Source organism: Sabethes cyaneus, chromosome 3 (genome assembly GCF_943734655.1).
Source record: "Sabethes cyaneus chromosome 3, idSabCyanKW18_F2, whole genome shotgun sequence".
In the NCBI taxonomy this organism is placed as follows: Eukaryota; Metazoa; Arthropoda; class Insecta; order Diptera; family Culicidae; genus Sabethes; species Sabethes cyaneus.
Window position 1 is genome coordinate 14,533,255 of NC_071355.1, and position 25,229 is coordinate 14,558,483.

General features: G+C 42.7%; 1 protein-coding gene across 1 annotated transcript in view; it reads left to right on the top strand.

Annotated features, from left to right (window-relative positions):
- LOC128739299 (microtubule-associated protein futsch) overlaps positions 1 to 16,751 on the top strand; it is a 217,151-nt gene extending 200,400 nt beyond the window's left edge. The window contains exons 6-7 of the mRNA XM_053834777.1: positions 34 to 2,907; positions 16,582 to 16,751. Coding sequence (XP_053690752.1) covers positions 34 to 2,907; positions 16,582 to 16,751 — 3,044 coding nt within the window. The remainder of the gene's footprint in view (positions 1 to 33; positions 2,908 to 16,581) is intronic.
- The last annotated feature ends 8,478 nt before the right edge of the window (positions 16,752 to 25,229 follow it).

The following is a 25,229-nucleotide window of genomic DNA, read 5'->3' on the forward strand; positions in this document are numbered from 1 at the left end:
TGGCTAGCGGAAAAGCCGCTTCCGATAAGTCAGCCGAAAAGGAAGCTTCTCGTCCAGAATCAGCTGCTAGCCATCCGAGCGAGAAGGATAAATCACCCATTACGACCGAAACCGATGCCTCCAAGTCACCTGCCGTCGAGGAAAAACCGAAGCACGATTCACGCCCCGAGTCAGCGGCCAGTCATGTTTCCGAGAAATCGGAAGCAAAAGACTCACAATCTCGACGCGAATCTGCAACCAAAGAGGACCGACCTACGTCGGCTCTGAGTGACCACGCCGATGAGGTGGAGGATAAAATCGTCCTCAAGGAATCACGTTCAAAGTCACTTTCGGCCGTGATGTCCACGCCACAGAAAATCGGCTTCGATGGCGGCGCATTGGGAGTGCTGGAAGAGGTAACCGCATCACGAGATGATCTGCATGTCCTAAAGACACCTCGCGACAGCATTACAAAACTCGAAGATCTAAGACCGACGAAGACGGAATCTAAACTGGACAAACCTTTGTTTGGACCCGATCATTTCCCGGCAGAAGAAAAGGCCGAAGCTAAAGGATTTCCTTCAACTGGAACAGAAAAAGAAAGCCCAGATCACAGTGCTCACATCGTTCCGGAGATGGATCAGCTTCTGAAGGAGACTTGCTCTTCGATGAAAGAGATCGAAAAGATGTCCACTTCGGTTATTTCCATGATCAAAACTTCGGAAAAGAAGGAAGAAAGCACTAAAGTGGATGAGAAAACAAGTTCTTTTCCTCTTTCCGATAGCGGAAAATCAACCCCAATGTCAACGGATAAAGATAAATCCCAAACATCCAGCATTAAGTCGGCAAGTCCTCACGAGAAGGACTCCCTTGAGGAAAGTTCGGTTTCTCTCAACACATTCATCGAGAAGGATAGCCTTTCGGAAAGCACCACCAAACAGGTTACAATCAAAATGAGCGCTATCGAAGAATCGAATCTAAAGGCCACAACTAGCACCGGAGGCAAAACGGAAAGCGTCGAACTGCTAGGAGGCACCAAAACTCCACCGACGGCACCGATCAGCCCCAATGTGGTGAAGGAAGACTTCGCTTTGGGACTTGGACAAATTGAAAGCACTGTGGCCAGTAGTACCACAATGACCACCACCAGCGCCACCACCACCACTTCCTCCAGCCAGATTGCAAAATCGCACAAGGAAGATGCGTCTGGTATTTCAACACCTAAAGAATCTGTACCATCTGGCAAGAGCAGCCCTGGATTAATGTCCGTTCACACAGGTAGTACAGATAGTGCGTCCAAGTCAATCAACCTCGGCCACAGTTCAGGTATTGAAACATCAGATTCATCTCCGAAGCCAACGTCACCCTTCCCGAAGCTGGTCGACACGCTGAAGACGGATGACATCAAAACCAGCTCCGGCATGAGCACACCGGATATGACCCGTACATCCACACCCGATATGGTAGATTCGCAAATCGAACGTATCCCCGACGATAAATCAATGGTCACAACAACGACCACCACCAAAACTACGCGCTACATCGTAAAAGATGGGGAAAAGATCGAAGTTGGCACCTCAGTAAAGACAGAGACTTCAACCGACGCAAAGAAGGATGACACCAGCAGCGCTGGTGAATCCCTATCGACATCTAGCGTAACCACAACAACCACAACCAAGATCGTAAAGGAAGCGGTGAAGACCCCAGCAACCCTGACCCTGGCATCAACCGAAGATCGCAGCTTGACGGAAGAATTCGACGACAAAGACGCCCTATCGCCCCGCTCGGACATATCGTCCGGTCAGGCATCGCGAATCGTTGCCGGCTGGCACGATGAGGACGTCCCCGGTTCACCGATGAGCGTGACCTCGCAGGCTCCACTCTCACCGAGCACGAAGTACACCTACGACTACGATTTCCAGCACTCGAGCTCGGGTGTGAGCAAAAAGTCGGACATCGAAATCGACGACAGTCAGGATGAAATCCCCCCGCAGTACGACAGCGAAGAGGTTAAGTCTGCCATCACGATTGCTTCTGCCTACAAACCGGATCCGATGAGCACCTCCTTCTATGGTCAACTTCCCGATGTTTCCGACACGACCATAACAACGACTTCCGCTACCACCAAATCGGTACCGATTCCAATCACCGCCGGAAAGGCTGGCACGAAAACCTACATGGAGTATGCCTCCAGCGGTGACAGCAGCAGTGTGGACTCCAGCCTGCACAAACCAACCAGAGACAGCAAATACCTGGACGATGCCGATCTCGATTTCGAGAAAACCTTCACCAAATCGGACCAGATTGACTTGATGACCACTTCGATGCACTTCTCCAGTGAGAAAGAATTCATGGCTGCCACCACTACTATGGCCGCCGCAACAACCGCTCCAACCACAGTTGCCGACAGCAGCAAGAAAGAGCTAGATTTCACCGCAAGCGGACTTCCCTCTACCGGAAGCACTCAGCAAGCACAAACTACGGTTACAACCACAGCACAGCCAAGCACTACAACTACAACCACATCCACAACAAGCAGCACCGACCAATCGCAATCGGACAAAAACAAAGACATCCTCGCATCGTGGGGCAAACCGCTGGGACTGCCGTCGCCGGCCCCGCTGAATGATACCGACATGAAAACAACCCCCAAGAAGGAACGACGAATGATCATCAGCAAGACACGACTGAACAACGAGAAGAACCTTCGCAAGCGGTCGGAATCACCGATCAAACCCTCGAAGAAGCCGGCCCCGGTCTATGTGGACCTGTCGTACGTACCGCACCACGGCAACTCGTACTACGCCAATGTGGAATTCTTCAAACGGGTACGGGCCCGCTACTACGTGTTCTCCGGAACGGAACCGAGCCGAGAGGTGTACAACGCCCTGCTGGAGGCGAAGCAAACCTGGGAAGATAAAGATTTAGGTAAGAAATAGACGGCTCTCTTATTTCGGGTGGGGACTAGCGTTGTAGTGCTAATTATTGTCCATGATATAGCTAAATTAAGTATTGTTCAATATTTTGTATTTACCGTACACTTCCGGTTCACGTCCGTCAGAGCCCAAAGAGCGTTTTGATTTATAAGACTAGGAGATTGAACAGTTTTAATTTATAGATATACTAGCTGACCCGACAAACTTCGTATTGCCACAAATTAAACTGTGTTGTGCATAAATCATGAATCTCGGATGATCTTTGTCACAATCTCGAGTTTTGCAAGTTTCTGAGGAGTTCAACCTTAGATGATTCATTTTGGCAGTTACGTAACTATGAAAGCATCCCAGGTAACTAATAAGCACGGTTGCCAGTATGCCAGATAAATCTGGATTTTGCCAGATTTTTGATTGCGCGCCAGACAAATAGACAAAGCACAAAATCTCCCAGATATTTGGCAATGTGCCAGATTTTTGCCAGATTTCCGATCCACCGTCTTGCAAAAAGGTCATCACTTCTACTTTTGGACGAAATTTTACACCTACGGTGAGCAAAACAAGCCAGATTTTTTCAAGAAATCGCCTCCCCATCGGACTAATTGACCACCAGATTTTTGCCAGACACTTTTATTCGTGTTCGCCAGATTTTCGGGAAAACCTGTTGGCAACCTTGCTAATAAGCATCACCTATGCTATTCAAATGCAGGCCAATAAGCATTTAAGTCGCCTTAAATGCTACTTAAATGCTATTTTGGCAAAATGTACAGTTACTTTACTGATAACCTTCTTATAGTGAATTCTTTGTATTTCGTTTGTATAGGAGCCCCCCCCCCATCATAAAATGGGGAGGGATCCTAATTCACCATAGAAAATATACTTGCCCTCGAAAACTTTCATATGCCAAATTTGGATCCATTTGCTTGATTAGTTCTCGAGTTATGAGGAAATTTGTATTTCATTCGTATGGAACCCCCCCCCCCCTTAAAGGAGAGAGGAGTCATAATTCCCCTTCTAAAGAGGGGAGGGGTCCCAATTTACCATAGAATAAATTCTTGTCACCAAAAACACACACATGCCAAATTTTGTTCTATTTGCTTGATTAGTTCTCGAGTTATGCAGAAATTTGTGTTTCATTTGTATGGGAGCCCCCCCTCTTAGTGGGGTAAGGGGCCTCTAACTCACTAAAACCTTTCCTGGCCCCAAAAACCTCTACATGCAAATTTTCACGCCGATTGGTTCAGTAGTTTTTGATTCTAAAAGGAACATCCCGACAGACAGACAGACAGAAATCCATTTTTATATATAAGATTTGCCTTATGCCTTATCACAATTTCGTATCATTTTACTGATAGAAAAGGTAGTTTATAAATGAGCAGCAGGTACACATATAAAAACACATATCGCTCACAGGTTATAGATGCAGCAAACACTCAGCCGATATCGCAATAGATCAACAATACTGGTCGCAGTGATGAGTTCATATATGGAGAAAAGAGCCTGTCACACCACAGGACCACAATTGCCGCCCAGAGCTGACATGTTGATGGTTGACCGAAGCGTGGTTCGTTTGGCACTAATATGTTCCATTCTTTAGACTAATTGCACCCATCTCTGTGAACACTATATAGTAACGGCAACGAAAGCCTGTTGATCCTTTTGAATGCTTTTCACTTGGATGTGACATGCAATTCAGTAAAATTATCCAGTAAAATTATCCAGTAGCGCTGTTCAGCTGTTCTGTAATTTTCCATCCATTAACAAAAACCAACAAATGGTACCAGATGGAAGATTAGGTGCTTAATTTTTCCATATTTCATACGATGCACTCTTGCGTAAGCTATCACAGCATGGTTATGAGGTCATTGCGTATGCAGACGACGTAGTACTTATTGTCAGAGATAAATTTGATGAAGTGCTGTCTAGTCGTATGCAAGGAGCCCTAAATATCACTTTTTCGTTGTGTTTACGAGAGCGGCTTAATATCAACGCCACTAAAACAGTCGTGCTACCATTTACTAGGTGGAGAAGACATACTCTTACTCCCCCTACACTGAATGGCGTCTTGGATCATAAACGAAACTGGACAGCCCACCTAGCACCTAGACTATGCTGTCAAGAAAGCAACTTCAGCCATCTGGGCATGCAGTTCACTGTTTGGCAAATCCTGGGGACTAAACCCTAACGAGCCATTTGGTAATGCACTACTATTGCACGGTCTAGGCTAACTTAAGTCGCTCTTGTGTGGTGGCCAAAGGTGAATGAGGTGACAGCGCAGACCAGGCTAAATAAAGTTCAACGCCTGGCATGTTTTTCAGTAACCAGCGCTTTGCGCACAACACCAACCGCAGCCATGGAGGCATCTTCATGTGAAGAAGGAAGCCGAACTCGGTGCACTAAGGTTGCAAAGGCGTCCTCTCCTAACATACTTGATGGGGACCAAATTGGCCACCTTCGTGTAGTAAGGGAGTGCAAATTATCACCCCTAGTAACGACAATCTCTGACTGGACTTAATTCCCATTTCCTGCCAGGCATGTGAAAGCACAGTAATAAGTCTGCTTCCTGTTAAATATACGGTTCGACGACAAGGACTACATTGTAGACTTCCTGATCACACTGTGATTGCATATTAAGAACTTACTATGGATATCGACCACCAGTGAGCAAATAGTGAAGGGGTGCGAACTCCTCTTTATAGGAATCTCTTGGTAGGCTCATGGTAGCAATCTTAATTCCTCTGTATTTGATTGATGCAAAGGAATTGTTATCGCTTCTTCAGCATCACGAAAAAAAACAAGGCGGTCGGTTATAGATCCAGCGGCTAGATTAACACTAATCCTACCGTGAACGGGTCAGCTTTTTTGAAACATTTTCACAGAGTTATAATACTATTTCATTTAACTATTTCTATTAGAAAATATATTTTCAATATAACACAAAACTTGCTGCTCTAATATTTATCTTTTTATCGAGAAAAATAATAAAATTAATCTATCGACAATCGCGGCATATTCGATTACTAACTTACTTATCCTGGGGCGATGTCCTTTAGGATTTCACCTGCATAACAATGTTGCGGCAACAAACTCGGTCCGCGGCTGTCCACCTCCAATTTCTCGAATGTCCCACACTTCCTAGATCTTGCTCCACTTGGTCTAACCATCGAGCACGCTGCGAACCTCTGCGTCTGGTACTAACCGGATTCGAGGTATAAACCTAATGGTGGTCAATTTCGTAATTTCGTCTGAGTTTTTTAAGAAAACCTTTTACAATTAATCAAACTTTACATTTCACCGATTCACTATTTTCGTCTTCCTTTACACGAAAAATTAATTTCTACTTCAACGTTTTCACTCCATCTGGGCAGTTCATAATTGTTCACACGTGGTTTCTTATCATAGATTGGAGCTCATCCTTTAAAACTTTTTGTTACACCATTTGGTCATATAATTTCATCAAACATCTCGGGAACCTAATGAAAATAAACCACCAAAAGTTGCCCAAAGTATCCGGTATAATAATCACAACATCTACCGGGCAAGCTGCACTCCCGTTTACCAGTTCTGGACAATACATCTTGTCATTCTATATGCAGAGGGAGCACCTTGTTGATTCTACGAACTTTAGGTTCACAGCTCTCTGGCAATGGTCATCTTAACGTTATATCCCATCTTCTCATCCGAACATCCGCAATTTGTCCAAATTAAGCTTGTACCAACCCTTCCTTCTGCTGGAGAGATATTACTAGGCAAAACTGCGCCATTTTTCGCCAAATTTCGTCTGGGAACTTACTCGTCTCTTACTTACTTACTTCAATGGCTTGCCGTCCTAAGACAAAGCGCTCCTGGTCGTCTTGTCCCTACCGGATTTGAGGTGAACACCATTTGTACAGACTAGTTGTCCGGCATTCTTGCAACATGCCCTGCCTATCGTATCCCAGTCGTCTCAGAAATCGAAAATCTCTTTCGACCTGGTAGAGCCACCTTGCACATTAATCCCTCCTGTTCGTGGTGCCGGTGGGGTTGTTGATGGAAACTGTTTTCACCGCACTGTCGTCTGGCATCCTTACGACGTGTCCGGCCCATCGGAGTGTACCAACTTCCGACAGATGTACGATGGGAATCTCTCCAAGCAGTGCATGTACTGCCGCTGCTCAGTCCCATTTTTATTTCCCATTTTGTATGGAGTTTCCTATATAAAAGGGACTGTTATGCGAGTAGCGGCAGTGTTCAGTTCAGTTCAGTACCGCTCGAGCACGGCAAGGACGCGTGAGCAGCGTCACGGCTTCAAGTCCATAAAAGACTACCAGTTTAATCAGGGTTGGGTACATTGTCAGCTTCGTTCGGATGCATATGGTTGCTGATCATAGAGTTTTGCGAATGCGCCGCTGAATCTCCTAACTAGTGTTGTTGTCCGCGGTCACCACACCAGTGATCCCAAATACACGAACTCATTTACCACTTCTAGTTTGTCGCTATGAACAGTTACCGTCCAAGGTAGGCACGCGTTGTTTTCTTTGAGCCTCTTCCTTTCATGTAAATAATTAAATAAATATTTGGCCTTCGACGCATTTATTTTTAGCCCAATCTTTCTAGACTCCACTTTCAGTATGACGTAGATTGCCTCTGCCGTCGCAATGTTCCTAGCTATAATATCAGTCATCTGCAAAACCTAGGGGTTGGTTACCTTTGGTCATGATTCTCGCTTCGATGCTTGCTCATCGGATCACCCCCGCAAGAGCGATGTTGAACAGCATGCAGGATAGGCCGTCACCTTGTCTCAGCTGTCACCTTGTAGCTGGTCTCGATCGACTGTATCGGATGCTGCTTTGAAGTCAATAAAGCCGTGATGCGTAAGCACGTTGTACTCCCGACATTTCTTAAAGATCTGTCGGATGGTAAAAATTTGGTAGGTTCGTAGTTGCGCAAGCCCCCCTGAAGCTCGCCTAGTAATTCGCTACGAAACCCTGGGCTGTCGGTGAAAGCTGATGTAACAGGAGCAAGGAAAGTACCTTTTAGGCGGCGTTTACCACCAGCGTTATGTTGCAATAATTGCAGCAGTCGAGACCGATTTTGTAGATGGGTAAAACCGCCCCTCCTTCCCAGGAAATAACCCAGTGTAGAACCGTTGCAAATGCTCTGCAAGTAGGCGACACTACTAGGTAGACTTCCGTTCCGCCTCCTTTTGCTACTTCGCCATTGGGGTATCCATCGAAGAACTGCTTCCACCTGTCGATTAACTAGTTCACCTTCTCGTAAAACAGCTTCTAATTCTTCACGATCTTTGTCCTCCTTTTAGCACGTTTTACTCCTCAGGATCGTGGTTAACTGGTTCTTTGCTCGTTGATATTTGACCCAGTTCTCCCTAATGGCAATGCTCAAATAATTTTTCCAAACTATTCTTTTTCTCTCCACCGCTTGTTGGCATTCCTCATCAAACTAATCATTAAAGGGTGTCCCACATCAATCTGCACCACGGAAGAAATGCTGTAGAAAATTATCTAATTGACCGATCCTTTTCAAACTTTCAGACGGTGACCGGACGAGAGCCATAAATACGATAGCCATACGGACGGTTGCAATACGTACGAATGCCATATATATATATATATATATATATATATATATATATATATATATATATATATATATATATTTATGTTGGGTATTTTTATCACTGCGACCATTTGTTTGATCTATTGTGATATATTCCCCGTTTTATTATAGCTATGTTGTCAAGATCAGGGCTTGAAAAGGGTTGAATGTGACTGCCGTGAATGCCGAACTTTCCGCATTCAAACTCCGCTTTTTGAACGATCATTTGACTGTTTTTCTTATCCAGTCAATCTGCCGCTTGCGCTGCTGCCGTCTTAAAATTCATGCGGCATCTCAGCAAAAGCAAACAGTCAATCTCACGTTTTGCTTTGCGCTTTGAGAATATAAACTGCAAACTGACTGGAAGCATACGGTGACGTATTTTTTCGTTTCTCTTTTTGTCTCCAAATCGGCTGCTCACAGTAATAGTTTGTCACCCGGACGTCGGTCCGACGCAAGCAAAATATTCGTTTGTATTGGACGGAGTCCGACCGACTTCTTCCATGCACATGTAGTGGTTGTTTTTTTGTAGTATTGAATCATACGATTGTGCGGTTGCTTTTCGTTAGCGTGGTGATTGCCAGTCATTTGACTGTTTTGCAGTCATTCACTGCTCCAAACGGTAAAGGTCAAAAAGCTTTAGAACGCGTTCATTCTGTTGCGTGCATTCGGCGTTTGACTGAGCAAACTGCCAGTTGTGTTATGCATAGCGTTCGTATTCCACCTCTAAACGGACGCACAGTGGTCCAATCAGCGAAATTCGTGATCGTGTGATATTGCGCTTAAACGTGAAGTTTTTCGCATATAGTATCTTTAGGAACATTTCATGGTATAACAAGCCTCTTCTTGTGAGAGAAATATTTGGGTGATTAATTCCCTTAAAAGTGAGATAAGAAATTTATTTTCTCGTACATTCGAGATACAGGTTTGGTATTTTCGGCAAAGTTGTAGTAAATATCAATGCAAACAACTTTGTCAAAGTCACCGTACTTGTATCTTTTCATGGAAATTATCTATGAAGCGTTATTCGTGGACAAACCCTTCAAAACAGTTTTTAAACCCTAACTTATTCTGGTCAACTTTTACGTGTTCATAATGTTCTAGAAAGTTGTTTATTTTGCTAAAATCAACGTTTTTGTAGAACATTACTATAAGTGATTTTCTGCAGTTTCGGAGATTTTGAGCATTTTTGGTGAAAAATAGTACTACTTTGAGCTTAAATATTTCCCAAGGTGGCAAATGGTGGCAGACCAAACAACTCCTACTTAAAAGTACAACAAAAAACCTTCAAAATCAAATGTCAATTGACTGTATCTGTTTGTATCCTCAAAAGTTATAACTGTTTTAAAAATCCTTCACATTCATGTTTATCGAACAATTAAAATGTACTTCGGATGCAATAAACGCTATTTTGTTTATGTTGACAATCTCTTTCTAACAAGTTGAGTTACCAGCAATTTTTTCGCCTATTTTCGAGTCGAAAATGAATGTAGACTCAAAATTATTTGACGCAATTAATAACCGAAAAGCTTCCAAACAACTAACTTAAGTCTATTTTGTTCAATACCTTCGATTGGTGTCTTTTCAAAAGATCCCACTCATAATGGGCTGGTACCAAATGGCCGAAACACAATTGGTCGAATCCCGAATGGCCGAAATCCAAATTACCGAATTTCAGCAACAGTCACAGAAGACCAAATTTTCTCGGAATGACTTTTTAGTCTATTTAATTAGAAAACACGAATTGACAAGTAGTTAACAATTAACTTTACTCAAACAAAAAATAAAATAAGCAACACATCTTTTTGTTGTACTTTTAAGTACGAGTTGTTTGATCTACCGCCATTTGCCACCTTGGAAAATATTTAAGCTCAAAGTAGTACTATTTTTCATCAAAAATGCTCAATATCTCCGAAACTTCAGAAAATCACGTATAATAATGTTCTACAAAAACGTTGATTTTAGCAAAATAAACAACTTTCTAGAACACTATGAACACGTAAAAGTTGACCAGAATAAGTTAGGGTTTAAAAACTGTTTTGAAGGGTCTGTTCATGAATAATGCTTCATAGACAATTTCCATGAAGAGATTCAAGTATGGTGTCTTTGACAAAGTTGTTTGTATTGATATTTACTACAACTTTGCCGAAAGTACCAAACCTGTATCTCGAATGTACGAGAAAATAAATTTCGTATCTCACTTTTAAGGGAATTAATCACCCAAAAATTTCTCTCACAAGAAGGGGCTTGTTATACCAAGAAATGTTCCTAAAGACAATGTATGCGAAAAACTTCACGTTTCGGCGCTATATCAAACGATCACGTATTTCGCTGTTTGGACCACTGTGGGACGGTGTGAACTTGAATGCGCGTTGGCGTGACTGCGGTAGAAAAAAAGGATCGGTCGAAGCCCTGGTCGAGACCGATTTTGTAGATGGGACAAACCGCCCCTCCTTCCCTTTAATTACGCAGCAAGCATTTTTTTGTTCACCTGGAAGTGTTATTAAACTCATACTGATAATACGTTAATTGCGGTTCAAGTTATTCGTTTACGATACAGGACGGTATTTTCTCTCTATTTAACTAAATACGGTGGCATAATTGAGACAAACGTTCAGGGACGTTTACAATAGTTTTGCTGTTGGATAACCAAAAAAGGCATTCTTCTTAACCTTTTCTTTGTTACGTATCATGTTGAATAAAACAGCAATTGGAAATTTGCAAATATACTCCAGCAAATCTGCTTTGATGGGCAGCGAAATTGCCAAGCAATGGATGAAGGAGGTGGCTAGGCATTGGGATCAATATTCCGATACATTGTTGAATTGTCAACAAGATGGAGCGCTCAACAGAAATAGGAGAATGACTGAAGATGATGGACAAGCTATGGATCCACTAACTTTGGACGAGGTTATAAAAGCAGCGAGGTACACGGGTAGAAATTTGATCTCCAAAATGAGCAAAATGACTCATGATTCCCGGTTTCTAGCTCATGATTTATGAAAATACACCATGAATAAAAATCATGATATCACGAGCTTCTTGCAGTACAACACAACGCAAAACCATGAACTATTATTCATGATTTTGTGCTGTCTGGTACGGCAGTTCAGTCATGATTTGACATGAATTCACATTTCATGATTTCATGATTTCATTCATGGCATCAGAATCAAATTTCTTTCCGTGTAGCTGAAAAATGGCAAAACAGTTGGAAAGGATGACATCCCTGCTGAATTTTTGAAAGTCGGGAGCGAACTTTTGAAAGAACGGGTGCAATCCATCAGGTTATACTAAAAGGTATAGACTGAGAAGGAAATTCCTACGGACTGGTTAGAAGGTCTCATGTTCCCTATTTACAAAAAAGGCCTTTGACTCGAATGCAGCAATCACCGAGGCATTACTTTCCACAATTATGCATACAGAATTCTCTCCCGTATCCTGTTTCTCAGAACAGACTAATGCCGTTGCAGGAAACCTTTGTTGGCGAATACCAGTGCGGTATTCGAGAGGAACGCTCCAAGACGGACCAAATGTTCACCTTGCGACAAATCCTCGATAAATTCCGGGAATTCAACTTGCAGACTCACCATTTGTTTATAGACTTTAAGGCGGCGTACGGTTCAGTTAAACGCAATGAGCTGTGGCAAACTATGCTCGAACAAGGTTTTTCAACAAAACTGATAAGACTGAAACGTTCTCTTGTTAATGGTTCCAATCAAATATTAGGATAACGGGTGAAACATCGGACGCGTTTGTGGTTTGAAGTAAGATTTGCTTTTCAACATTGTATTGGAAAGTGCTATTCGAAAAGCGAGTGTGTAGAGAATCGGTACCATCTTCACGAAATCTCATATGCTCCTAGCGTTTGCGGGCAACATCGGTATCATCGGTGTTAACCGAAGAACTGTGGAAACAGCGAACACGCGTCTTAAATCATGAATCGCATGAATCATGAAATCTACCAAGTAAACCAAGATGCGGATATTGTGAAGCAACTAAACCACGGCAGGCTAAAATGGGCTGGTCACGTAGCAAGGATGTTGGATGAGCGACCAGCGAACCCGTCGGATGACCGCTGTTGACGTAGCTGCTAGAGCAGCAGGTGTTAGGGGTTACTGGGGAGCGGCAGCCCAAGACCGAGAAATGTGGAGACGGCTCCTGAATTCGGCATGGATTCGATAAGTGGATTGTTGCCAAAAAAAAGTCAAGTAAGTAAAGGATGAAGGAGGTGTTATTGGACATAGTTGAAGATGACAGAGTTTTAAAAATTAATTCGTGGTCCGGTTATAAGTAAATGATGGAGTAGCCGCAAATCACTCAGAAAAAATTGAAAATTATTTTACTTCCGCCTGACTCAACCTAGGTTCGGTAAACGGCAGATATATATATATATATATATATATATATATTAATCGGTCATTTAAGGATCTCATACGAAACGTATGTAATAAAATTGAATAGCATCACAATCTTGACCAAGGTGAGTTAAAATAGGTGATCTAGTTTTCACAGTTTGTAGAACAGAAGTGGGCGGTACGATTGGTTAGCAACCATCGACGTTGTTTATACATTCAACAGTTTCCGCATTGAAAATTTCGGTGATAGTCAAGGGTAACCCAGCGGGGGTGAAAAACAAATTTAGACATCAGAAAACCTCTCTTGACTAACCTTGATCTTGACAAAGCGGAACAATGTATTGGCAATTGGTACCAAGGCTTGAAAGTTTTTATGGTATCATGGTATTCATGGTATCGGAACGTCTTCATTGATGAACATCCATATGAATTTAATACACCAGCGCAATTTTGTCTTGATTTTTCAAGATACGCAACATGCCAGAAACAATCTTGCACGAATTTTTGCTTTTTCAATTACATTTGTAGTTTCTATTCAGAACAGCAAACATGCATACCGGAATTAACGAGGAGAAAAGTTTAATAACACTTCCAGGTGAACAAAAAAAGGATTTTAGAAATGCTTGTTGCGTAATCAAATCATCCTTTTCCAAACCATATCATTTTCTTTTTGAACTGTTACTTAAACGTTCCTGATATTCACAATGTACCATGCGCCTCCATTAAGTCAAATGCCCATACACATTTCAAGTTAAGTTTTCTCAAAAAAGTTCCATAGGCTGTGCCTATACGAGCAGTGCAGTGAAGTTCTGGATCGACAGGACTACACTATTGTGTATATGGTTAAGCTCTAAGCCTGTGACCGATAGTGATGTTTCCTTGTGAATCAATAAGGCCTCTTGCGACTTGGTCGCGCTGGTCCTTCAAGCTTTGAACTGGTCGAAGTGTAGTTCTGGGCCTCCATTTCAAAAACATGAATTATGGCAAACGTACATTATGGCTCCCGTCTATTATAGCAAACATACATTATGGCATTCGTCTGTATGGCAATCGTACGTATGGCAACCGTCCGTATGGCAAACGTATATATGGCTAATGGGGTGTCGTCCTCAGACTTGACCTTCTTGAGATGCTTCCATAGTACCTGCTTCATAATAACCTAGTATTTTACGATGGGCCTTACTTCCGGTGCGTTGGAGGCGTTCGGCGACTCCGTTGACTTCGTACCACTCCAGTACATCCTTTGAATATTGACACGAAGATAGATCCGGCCAGAAGATCTTATGGCCCTCGTGTTGCTTCGACAGAGAAGGCAGATGGTTTAGTAAACACTCCTGGAAGTGGATCTGCCCGTTTACAGTCCCGGCACTCACGAACGGCGGACTCCGTTTGCCTCATGATGTATTTCTTGGCAAAATCATGTATTTCTTGGCAAACTATGTGCTGCGTAAGCGACGTTGCTTTTCGGGTGACGCCATTTTCTTTGCAATTTTCGAAAAACTGATCGCGATAAAAATAGAGTGTAAACAATACACTTCAACCTACTTCTACTCAAATTTTCAAGAGAAAATACCCAATGGGTAATTTTCTACACCGTTTCTTGCGTGGTGCAATTTGATGTGGGACACCCTTTACTCGGGTAATCTTTCAAATAGACCAATGTGACAATGAGAGATTCTCTTCGTGTCTCCTCTCTTCCGCTTTTTGCGGCGATACTAATGCATTTTAGCACATCAGCTTTGCATGAATCGGTTGCTGGAATCACTAGTTAGCTAAATGTTTTGAAAATTATCTTTTCCATGCATTTATGTAGTCGTGAGAAGCGAAAGAGAGGAGACACGAAAAAAATCTCTCATTTTCACATAGGTCAATTTGAAAAATTACCCAAGATTTTGTATTTTTTGGGGCTTTTTACCTAGTGTCGACCGGCTCCGATGGGCGATCGTGTTCTGCTCCAATCGTCTTCGAGGTTTGAAGCACAGCACAACTCCTCGGAAGAAGGCAGTGCCTCATCCAGTATTCGAGTGTAGTTCTCAGCAGATTGTGAGTTATCTAGCTGTCTGATGTACAACCGAGAGGACGGCTTTGACGTGTCTGGTATACGGTTGACAGTTTTGAGCGCACATATACTGCTAGTAAGTGATGGTTGTGAAAGCCTAATTTACTGCCACGAAGAATCGCCCAAGTCTTACTCGTTTAACCAGCTGCAGACGACTGACTCGGCTCAGTAGTCAAGCCTTCGAACGCAGTCGGAATCTAGACGATATCGATGATTACCGACACGATGACGCACCTACTGTTCTAAGTCTATTCGCATGAAGTCGATAAAGAAGGGTCAAGTTTAGGACGTTTATCCCCATGGCTTTGCTTTTGGCCGTTATCGTTCGTGTCGGTAGCTATGGGATTCTATCGCCAGTCTATATATTTCTTTCCTACCGACCAGGGATGAACGCCCGATGACGATCTTGATGTCCCGTAGAGAACAGCTGTCGTAGACTGCCTCTAGTCCCGTGTAGAACACTTTCTTCTTAGCGTCGGGTCTACTTTCGTACTTTCGTGCTTTCGTGCACATTGCTGATACTATAATTGAAGAAATTCTTTCGTTGATCCGCCTTTTGTCCCTCTCACTATCAAGTATTGCGCTTTGTGGGATAAATGCATGTAATATTTCTGGACGTAGAATTTTTTAAGCATCAAGGACTACCAGCTTCGCTTCTTCCCACGGAGTAAGTCAGCAAACCGTATTATTGTTCAAACCCATCTCAAGCTTGTTAGTCCTTCCAGGAAAGTAGCAGATAACCGGATTATTATGAGCAACTGAAGAATTTTCGTTAGACCCGCTGGTTTTTTTTGGCTCTATAGCAGACAGGAGAGCGAATTAAACGGCATCTAATCTGGATGATAATTGAGCCGTACAGAATTCAGTATGGGAATGATCTTCGGAAGGAATCTTAACCTTGATCTGCCCTCCCACGTCTTGGCGTGATACGCAGAGGGTAGAAATTTCGGGTTGCTTTAAAGCTCGTCCTGTCTTCGCTATACTAGCAAAATTGTGAACGAGTCTACACTAACTTACTTCCACTTGGTCCCTGGAACTGGCTTCTTTTCACGGTTGAGATGCTTCGATCCCCGAAAGTGGCAGAGTCTGAGAATAAAAGAACCAGCATTTGTAGTTGGGTCTCTTCAGCAGAGAGGATTCTGCTTCGTCAATGATTAACTCCAGCTGCCAACGCAACTTACGGGAGTGGTACTGGCTCGAGGAATGTAATGAAGCCTCTCGTTTAAAAAGGAAATTACTAGTTCCCGCACTAACTGTGTCGAGTCCCCATGAAAAAAAATCAGCTAGCGGTACAGCTCTATTTTGCCACGAAGCGAACAGCTGACTAGCCCATTCTACAATCATTTAAGACAATTTAAGATCATCTAAGACATTTAAGGTCAAAATTAGTCTTCAAGACCACCATAAGAGTACAATAAAACTCACTTTTTTGCTTAGACATCCAGATTCTCGATCAAATAAATGTTTGTAGTTAGAAAAATTCTTAATTCAGCATTTGTGAACGCTTGCTAATACTAAATAGGCTTAAAAGCCAAAAGTTTCCTGTTTTGAAAATACAATGTGCTAGATGCAACGAATTTGGGATGATATTTTCTGTTTAATTGATTAAAAATAGTTGCTTACTTACGTTTTGCTTTACAACCGTCCACGTCCACAGAGGTAACTATCATTCCAACCTACGACACCGACGTGCTCGGCTACTGGGTTTCGGAGAACGAGGACCTGCTGGCGAAGTACCACATCGACCTGTCGCCGTCGGCTGCCCGCTGTACGATCAATCTGCAAGACCACGAGACGTCCTGTTCGGCCTACCGGCTCGAATTCTAGGCGAAGGGGATCTTTGTAGCGTTCTCGAGCGACATCCACACGATCCACACCCAGTCCCAGTCGGCTTCGTCCCTGTGCGGTTCATCGGTGGCATACGGTCCGGTCGTAGACTCTGCGGAGCCACCCGCCGCTGCCGCTGCCAGTGCTACTGCTGCTGCTGCTCCTGCTGCTGCTGCTGATGCTGCCACAACGGACGAAGTCGTAAGGTCCTAAATTCTAATTCATTTTTTCCCGCAGCTTTAAGCTAAACCCTGATTCAGGACACTGGAAACTCCATTAGTATTTATCATAGCCGTTATGTTCCGACTCGATAGAAATCCTTAGGATCTCTGAATGATAGTGACTGAATTCCTCTTTCTGGTAGCTGGAAGGAGAGAAATGTGTTTTTTCATTAATGATACTTGAAATATTCGTCAGGATTTTTTTCTTATTTAGACTACCAAAAACGTACATTGTATTCTAATAACCGATAGTTAGTTTAGAAATCAAAACTAGCCTAAACAAAAGCCCATTTAGGAGAAGACAATGATAAAAGAGCTTAATGATCACACTCTAGGAATCAGATAGAATGGAAACCTTTCAAAAAGGAGAAAAGACCATAACCAAATATCACCCTTGAGGGAAAATAAAATCCAACCCAAGTCTAGGAGCAAATACAAACAAGCCAAAAACATCCAAATAGTCGACCGAATAAAAATAACTAATACTACTATTACTTTTACTAGAAGACACTTAGGAACTAATTGATAACAGTACCTACTACAGATGCGATGTCAGAGTTTTTAGAAATCGAACGGAATAATTTAATTCTCACGCCAGATGCTAGAGCAAGTCAGTAGTTAGCGTTGTGATATAATGTGTTAGGAGAAACTTTCAGCAAAGCTACGGCATTACGCAAGTGGACATCACATTTCCGAAAAAAAATCTTTCGTACAAATACCTAGAATATTTGAAGCAGAGAAACTGAATCTGACACCGGTAAACACTAAACTTGAAGGACTTGACACTTCACTCTATGCACGAAAATCACACTCTGACAGAACTTCTAGCCTGCAAGAGGCCTACTTCGATCCTGGCCAGCCGGCCGGTAGCTATGACGAAAACAAGTGTTTACCGACGCGTCGACAGAAACCAGAAACCGGAACCGAACGTTAGCGCGAGCGACTGTCGCCGTCTGAAGGACGAGCGCGCGTGGGGTGGCGGAATTTCAGGCAACTTCCGTCTAAAGTATTGTTCCAATACGACACAACCACACGTACACACAGAAACACACGCCATATTTTAGAAAGCACTTTAAACATTTTGACATGTGTGAAAAACCGAAACCGACGCCATTTTGGATGAATTTTTACAACAAATAATAAATAAATAGCAATTATTAGCGAAGCGAAGTAACAAGAAAATAAAGATAAAATAAAATGCTTATTCAAACGATTGAAAATCATAGATTCCGCTGCCCCTCGGACGGGAGTCGCTCCGCGAACAGTTTGGGCGAAACTTTGAATGACCTAAAAAACGAGAATAGGACAAACAAAAAAGAACATTACACTATTACACGTCAAAATAAGTAAAAACAATATATACACAAAATATTTACGATTGTTAAATCTATTGAATCGTTGGCCCCGAATTATGACATGGCATGATATAGAATGCGGCATCGTATATTTTTATATACATACACAGGATAATATTCTTACATTGAAAATGACCGAGCTAGGAAGAAGAGCAGGAGTGCCCCACCCGAAAATGCCCTGACCCTGGCCCGGGTCACGCATCCGGGCTGGGGTAAGCTGCCCGGAGGAGGGGCACCGAAGTACCGGTAAAACTGGAAGTATATTGCAGAGATCTTTCTTTACTAATTGCATGAAATAAACAGAAAAAAAATCTAAATGAAAGTACGTCACATACAAAATGTATTTAGAAACTTCCTTCCTTAAGCACCTATTTTTTAACTTTTCAATTTTTGGTTAAAATAATTAACCTTTTTCAATTTGCCAGTCACCAGATTTTGAATTTGAAAACCGGCACAGAAACAGCAAGTAAAATGTTTTGTACAGGCGAACTACATCACATTTTCAAACCCCCCCTTTTTGACATCCCTCACACCGTTCAGTTGAAAAACCGGCAGAAGGATAGTGCTTATTAGTTTGAACCGCTTTAAGCTGCATCCTTCGCACGTTAGCATTAGTTCGACTTGCTAATAACCTTATATAAGATGTTTCTTAGATTTACAAAATCAAGTTATTCTCGATCAAATATTACACAAAACAAACACAGTTGATTGATACTAAAAGAAGGAAAAAAAATCTTAGAAAAAAACTAAACAACTTAGTGATGTTTACGCCAGCTATTACTTAAAAAAAATGTTAATTATTAAGACAAATTCAACAACAAAAAAAAGAGTAAAATAATACATTAAAACAACCAAACTGAGTCAGCTGAGGAGAGCTGCTGGAACGGACACAAGCGGTGATTGTTGCAAGAAAATTAAACGATTTTTTATATGCAATTTTAAGCTTTTATAGTAGGGAAAACCACTATTGAGCGACAGTAAACAAAAGAAAACCGACAACAAAACAAAACCAAACAAAAAACGTGGCACAGTCAGTCAATCGAAACTCCACCACATTCAATTCAGGAAACGAAACCGTGCCCAGAATCAGAAGTGCGACAACAAAAAGCAACAAATTAATTAGGAAACTTCCAACTTCTTGTTTGCAAATTCCAGTAAAACTAGAGTTTGATTTCCGCGGCCTTCGGTTGTTTGTTTTTGTTTGATGAAAAAGCAGCCTGTTAGGACGATTGCAACTATTGAAGATGATGATGATTGGGCGAATTACGCTTTAGGGCACCACCGTTGTGTTTTGTTGTTTAGATCGATTATTATTGTGAAAGCAAAAAAAAACATAAGCAAACAGATGAAAGACTTGTTAGAATCAACGAACTAATTGTGAACGCTGCCGTTCACCGCCGCGCCGATCAGATAACTGGACTGGACACGGTCGAAGAACGACACCAGCAATAGTAGGGCGAACATCAAAATGCTAGCAAAATGCCGGAAATGCCTTTTCTAGGAGGAAAAAATTGACTAAACCTATGGCAAAAGTGTATCGCGATAACCGAAATAATAATAAAACAGGAAGAATAGGTGTGATGATTAGGAAGAAGAAACGCAAATTATACAATGTAATACTATGGCTTAAGGAATCGACGCATATGAAAGACTTATTGGATGTCGTTTTATACTTATTTATTAATCGTTTTCCAATACGCAGCATAGATAGTAGCACGATTAAAGAAGCAGTTTGACTAAGTTTGCATGCAAAAAGTAACTGTCATAAGTTTACTTACGCTTTCGTTCGTGAAAAGGTTCAAGCAAGAAAGACTAAAACAAAAATGATATTAGAATAAACAAAGTTAAATAAAACTTTTTCAAGGAGATACACATAGAAAGACAAATTGCATCTACTACAACAAGAAATTGAAAATGAAAACTACTAAAAATGTAAACTGTATAATTATTATGGCAGTAATGAACAAAAAAAAACAAATGATAACTATTTTAGCTTCATCTAGTCAGTTGATTGAATGTTTCGTCTGTTCAGAATTCCCCAAAATCCGGCATCTCTAGTTGATAAAAAACTAAAATGTAATGCATTCCCCGCGCAAATTCCCTTTGTTAGTAATGAACATTCTGCTACACTAGTGCATATGCGGCAAGGCTGCACAACGATTTAAAAAGAACATGAACTTAAATTCCTAGCGGTACTATTGACAAGCATAAAACCGACCGTTTTGAAAACTCGTAAATTGCACCAATCTCACACACTCAAACACACCTACACACACAAACACACCCACACACAGAAAGCATATTTGCAAAAGTTACACTTAAATTCATTTATATGTGCACCCACACACGGAAACAATATTTCTAAAAACCACCACACAAAAGAAGACAGCAACAATTTCAATGACCACAGCAAAATGAAGAAGAAAAAAAATCAGTGGAACGATCGGGTTAGGAAACAAACATAAAATGTCAATACCGTACGTACGTACCGTTCTGCAATTGTGTGTCTAGCATGTGTAATGATCATCCATGTTTCAAAATCAGAACAAAAAAAAACAACACAGAAATAAAAGCACGTAATATTATTCTACAGAAACAAAAAAAAAACAAAACTGAAAATTCCATATAAAACAAATCAATTTAATTGAACAACAAAAGTATAACCTATTATTACGATGTATGATTAAATAATTAAAAATGAATTTAAAAAGTCAATAAAAAATAAAAAATTGAAAATGTAAACCAAAACCTGTTGGTCCTTTGGAAAGAAAAGCTACCGGTTCCCACTTGATTGATGCCTACACAGTTTACCTTGGTTGGTTCAAATTGTTTTCCAATGTTTGATTTCCAATTGTTTTACATATTAAAAAATAAACAATGGTATAAGTGAAAGTGTGATCAGGTCACTTAAACCGTCTGAGCACGGTGCTCAAGGTCGTGGGCTCAGGACAGCTGTCTATCCGAAACAACATAGTTACTCGTAAGACAACAAACCATACGCACGTGCTTCCAATTATTCGTGCATAGTGGCGTTTCACCTGCTCGGCAACGACCTCCCAAATGCCGCCAAAGTGAGGACTATGTGGCGGAATAAGGGCCAACGAAATCCATTATTCTGAGAGCAATATGACATTTTTTAGATTTTTTCTAGTTATGGAAAAAGCAAGACAAGACCAGGTCTAAGCGCTACATTACGACGGATTTTGATCTACTACGTTTTACTGACTGAAGTTTTTGGAGCGTAGAATTTGGAGCGTTAGTAGAATACGAAACCTGAAATTAAATAAGTGTGCCGCTAGCGCTCACGGACAGCTGCCTGCTCACGAGTCGTTTGCCTCGTAAGCTGTTTGCCGCTACGAGGCTGTGCGATCGCGAGTGTTTAGGTAGCAGAATGTCTGCATACAGCAACGCCGGCTGTTCGTCTTACACTTACGTCAGTGGCGTAGGTGCTATGCTTGTCATACTCGCTTACATGAGAGCAGGCATCGTTTGCTTCTCGCTCGATTTGCAAAATTGCTTGCAGCTCGTCTTCTGTCTCCGCCATTCTCCGCTTTCCGTTTGTGCTCCACCAAAAATATCTTCCGCAAGCAGGCTTGGCATGTACTTTTCGCTTCGATTTTGCTCTTTTGTTTACTGCACCTCAGCCAAGCCAAATTTGAAAAAGTGATGTATGGGGCATTTGTAGAACTAGTAATTGTCTACAATATTGCTGAAGAAAGTAATGGCTTATCTTTTGTATTTACTGCGTTATAGGGCAGCAATGCCATTGGTAACAAAAAAGTGCGCTCTTTTTGCTACCAACATAAGGTAGCAGCCTTATAGCACCGTTAATACAAAAGATAAAACATTACTTTCTTCTACAAATGCTCCATACACCGCTTTTTCAAATTTTGCTTGGCTGAGATCAAGCAGTAATCAAAAGAGCAAAATCGAAACGAAAAGTGCATGCCAAGCCTGTCCGCAAGCAAAGATAGTCTGCCGATCCTGCCGAAGCCATTTTCTCTCAAATATTTGGTTTTAGACGCATCGATCTTTAGCCCATTCATTAATTGTAACGGCTAAGAGACCAGCGCTGTAACCACTACCGTTTGAGAAAAAATGGAAATCGTAGTGATTCTGTGCATCCTGAAGTGCTCAATACATCATTAGTTGTGGTCAGGGATGGAAAAAAAATCGCTTCTAGCGATCAAGATCATAGAAGCGATCGAATTCAGATTCATTAACATCACTACTTGTAAGCGACAAAAATTTCGTCGCAATCCGCACAGATTATGACAAACCTCATGTCAGATCATGTTCATTGCATGATTGCGTTGAGAAATATAACAGATACAGACGATTGGTTGTGTGCATCGTATGAATCACAATACAAACAACATGTGTGACCTTTTTCTTGCAGCTAGATAAGATGTAACACTGTGATCGACTGCTGAGACTGTTTAGAGAACAAAATCTTGTGATTAACGCTGGAGATTCACTGTTTGTCATGATCTGTACGGATCGTGATCGGTGCGTGTGGCGATAACTCACAGATTTTATCAAAATCATTGATCTTCCATCCCTGTTTGTGGTGCATCGCACGAAAAGCTCGTCCCTCCAACATTGAAGTGTTGCGTGAAGTTACCGAGGAGGAAGATACGCTCGGTAGTCAATGAGTCCACAACTGCGGTGCTAGGTGCGGTAACCTCGAGCGCAAAAAATGATTGGTTGGGTGGGGAATGCCAACAGGCGATGGAAAAAAGAGCTTGGAAGAAATATCTAAGCATTCCCACTAGGGAGAATCTGACCAAGCATCGACGAGCGCGGAATGAGTTGACCACGATCCTGAGGAGGAAAAAGCGTCTCGTGGATTTCAGGGCAGCGAACGGTATAATTGAGCGCAAACAGGCAATGGTAGATAAAGCACGAGAACGGTTTTCCGCACCAACTGACGTGACTGATCAAAGCTACCCGGGAGCGAGTGATGTGTTGCATGTGTGTTTCGGGAGCACTCTCGAATCCTTTCGAATTGCGCAGAGAGTTGCGACAAAGAGATGGGATATGTTAATTACCACCGCTATTGAAGGTGAGACCGGGCGGGTGGGCATCGAAATGAGAGAAACGATCTGGGGCAAGAGTAGCCAACTCTTAGCCTTCGCAGACGGCCTCGAATTCATTACAAAAAATCTTGACGGCGGTGCCAATCTACACCAGACTAAAAACTTACACGCGGGACCGGCCTATTCATTTCTGGGATCGTATGTTGACGGACGATCCGAAATCCCCTTGGGAATTCTACTTTCTTCGAGACCACGCGGAACGCGGTCGGTATAATTTCGCGAGAGTTTTCTGGCGACTTCCGAATAACCTTTTTCGTACAAGGGTTATTTTTTTAAGAGAACTTGCCATGCTTTCATCAACAGCTTTTATACGAGGGAGTCTTCATGCTGCATCTCGATCGCGCAACCGATCGGGAATTGCTTTTCATCGGGTGCACTTTTCCCCCAAGTGGGCGCAAACGCAACGAGCAGTCTTGTGAGTCGAATCGATGGTCAGCGCATTCGTGAGCAGTGAGCACCTCTCTCGTTACGACAACTGCTCAACTTGCTAACTCTTTTTTTTGTATTGTTTATGCAGGGAGAAAATCTTCATAGACAGCACCTTCGCGGTGCCGAATAGGATTCACATGGTGCCAACATGCGCCTACCTACTAAAAACTATCCTGCTGCCCGTTCCTGAACCCCTCCCGGAACTACCGTTAGGTTTTACTTCAGGAGGGAGGACGTGCCGAAGCACTCCGACTTGTCCGTTGCGTGTGTGGGTTCACACAACACCCTTGCCCTTGCATACCGCCACTACCCTTCACCTAGGGCCTGGGCTGCCCAATCAGCCCATTACTGACCCTAGCAAGCTATGTCAGGCCCTGTCGTTGCAACCGTTCTAGCCGTTGCAACTCCGTTATCACCGCCGTTGCCGCCCTATCGACGGCACCCCATGCGCGCTGCTCATCGCACATTCTCTGCACAATGTTGTCGGCGTTGGTGTCTTCCCCAACGACCGCAAGCATCACCCGCCGAGTGGACGTAAACCTCGGGCAGTGAAAAATCACATGCTCCGCCGTTTCCACGGCTACCGTACAAACGGGGCAAAAGGGTGAATCTGCCCGCCCGCGTGTATGTAGATACTTCTTGAAGCATCCATAACCCGACAGAAACTGGGTAAGGAAAAAGTTTACCTCACCATGACCTCTGCCGATCCAGGACGATATGTTCTGGATCAGCCTATGGGTCCACCTACCATGGTCGGTGCGATCCCATTCCGCCTGCCAACGCCTAATAGAGTCCAGCCTAACTCTGTCCCTAGCGCCCCTGACGTTCCTCTGCCTGTGGCACTCGATATCCTCACCTAGGAGTATGCATATTGGAATCATGGCTGCAATAACCCCAATCGCATCCAACGATATGGTACGGTAGCCGCACGCAACGCGCAATGCTAACAGCCTGAACACCTTGTTCAGACATGCATTTCCACCTCCTCCAGAAACTCGCCTACCACTGTAAGGACGATATCATCGGCGAAGCCAGTGATATCGACCCCAGTGGGTAGTTCGAGCCTCAGCACCCCATCGTACATGACATTCCAAAGCGTGGGGCCGAGAATCGAACCCTGTGGAACACCCGCTGTCACTCTGTACCTCTTCGCCCCGTCCGCCGTGTCGTACACTAGCGTCCGGTTCTCGAAGTAACTCTTAAGCAACCTGCATAGATGATCCGGTACCCTCATCCTATGCAGCGCTAACGCAATTGCACCCCAGTTAGCGCTGTTAAAGGCGTTTTTGACATCGATTGTGACTATGGCACAATACCTGTCGCCTCGCCTTTTCCGTTTCATAGGCTTCTCGGCCCTCTCCACTACGGACTTTA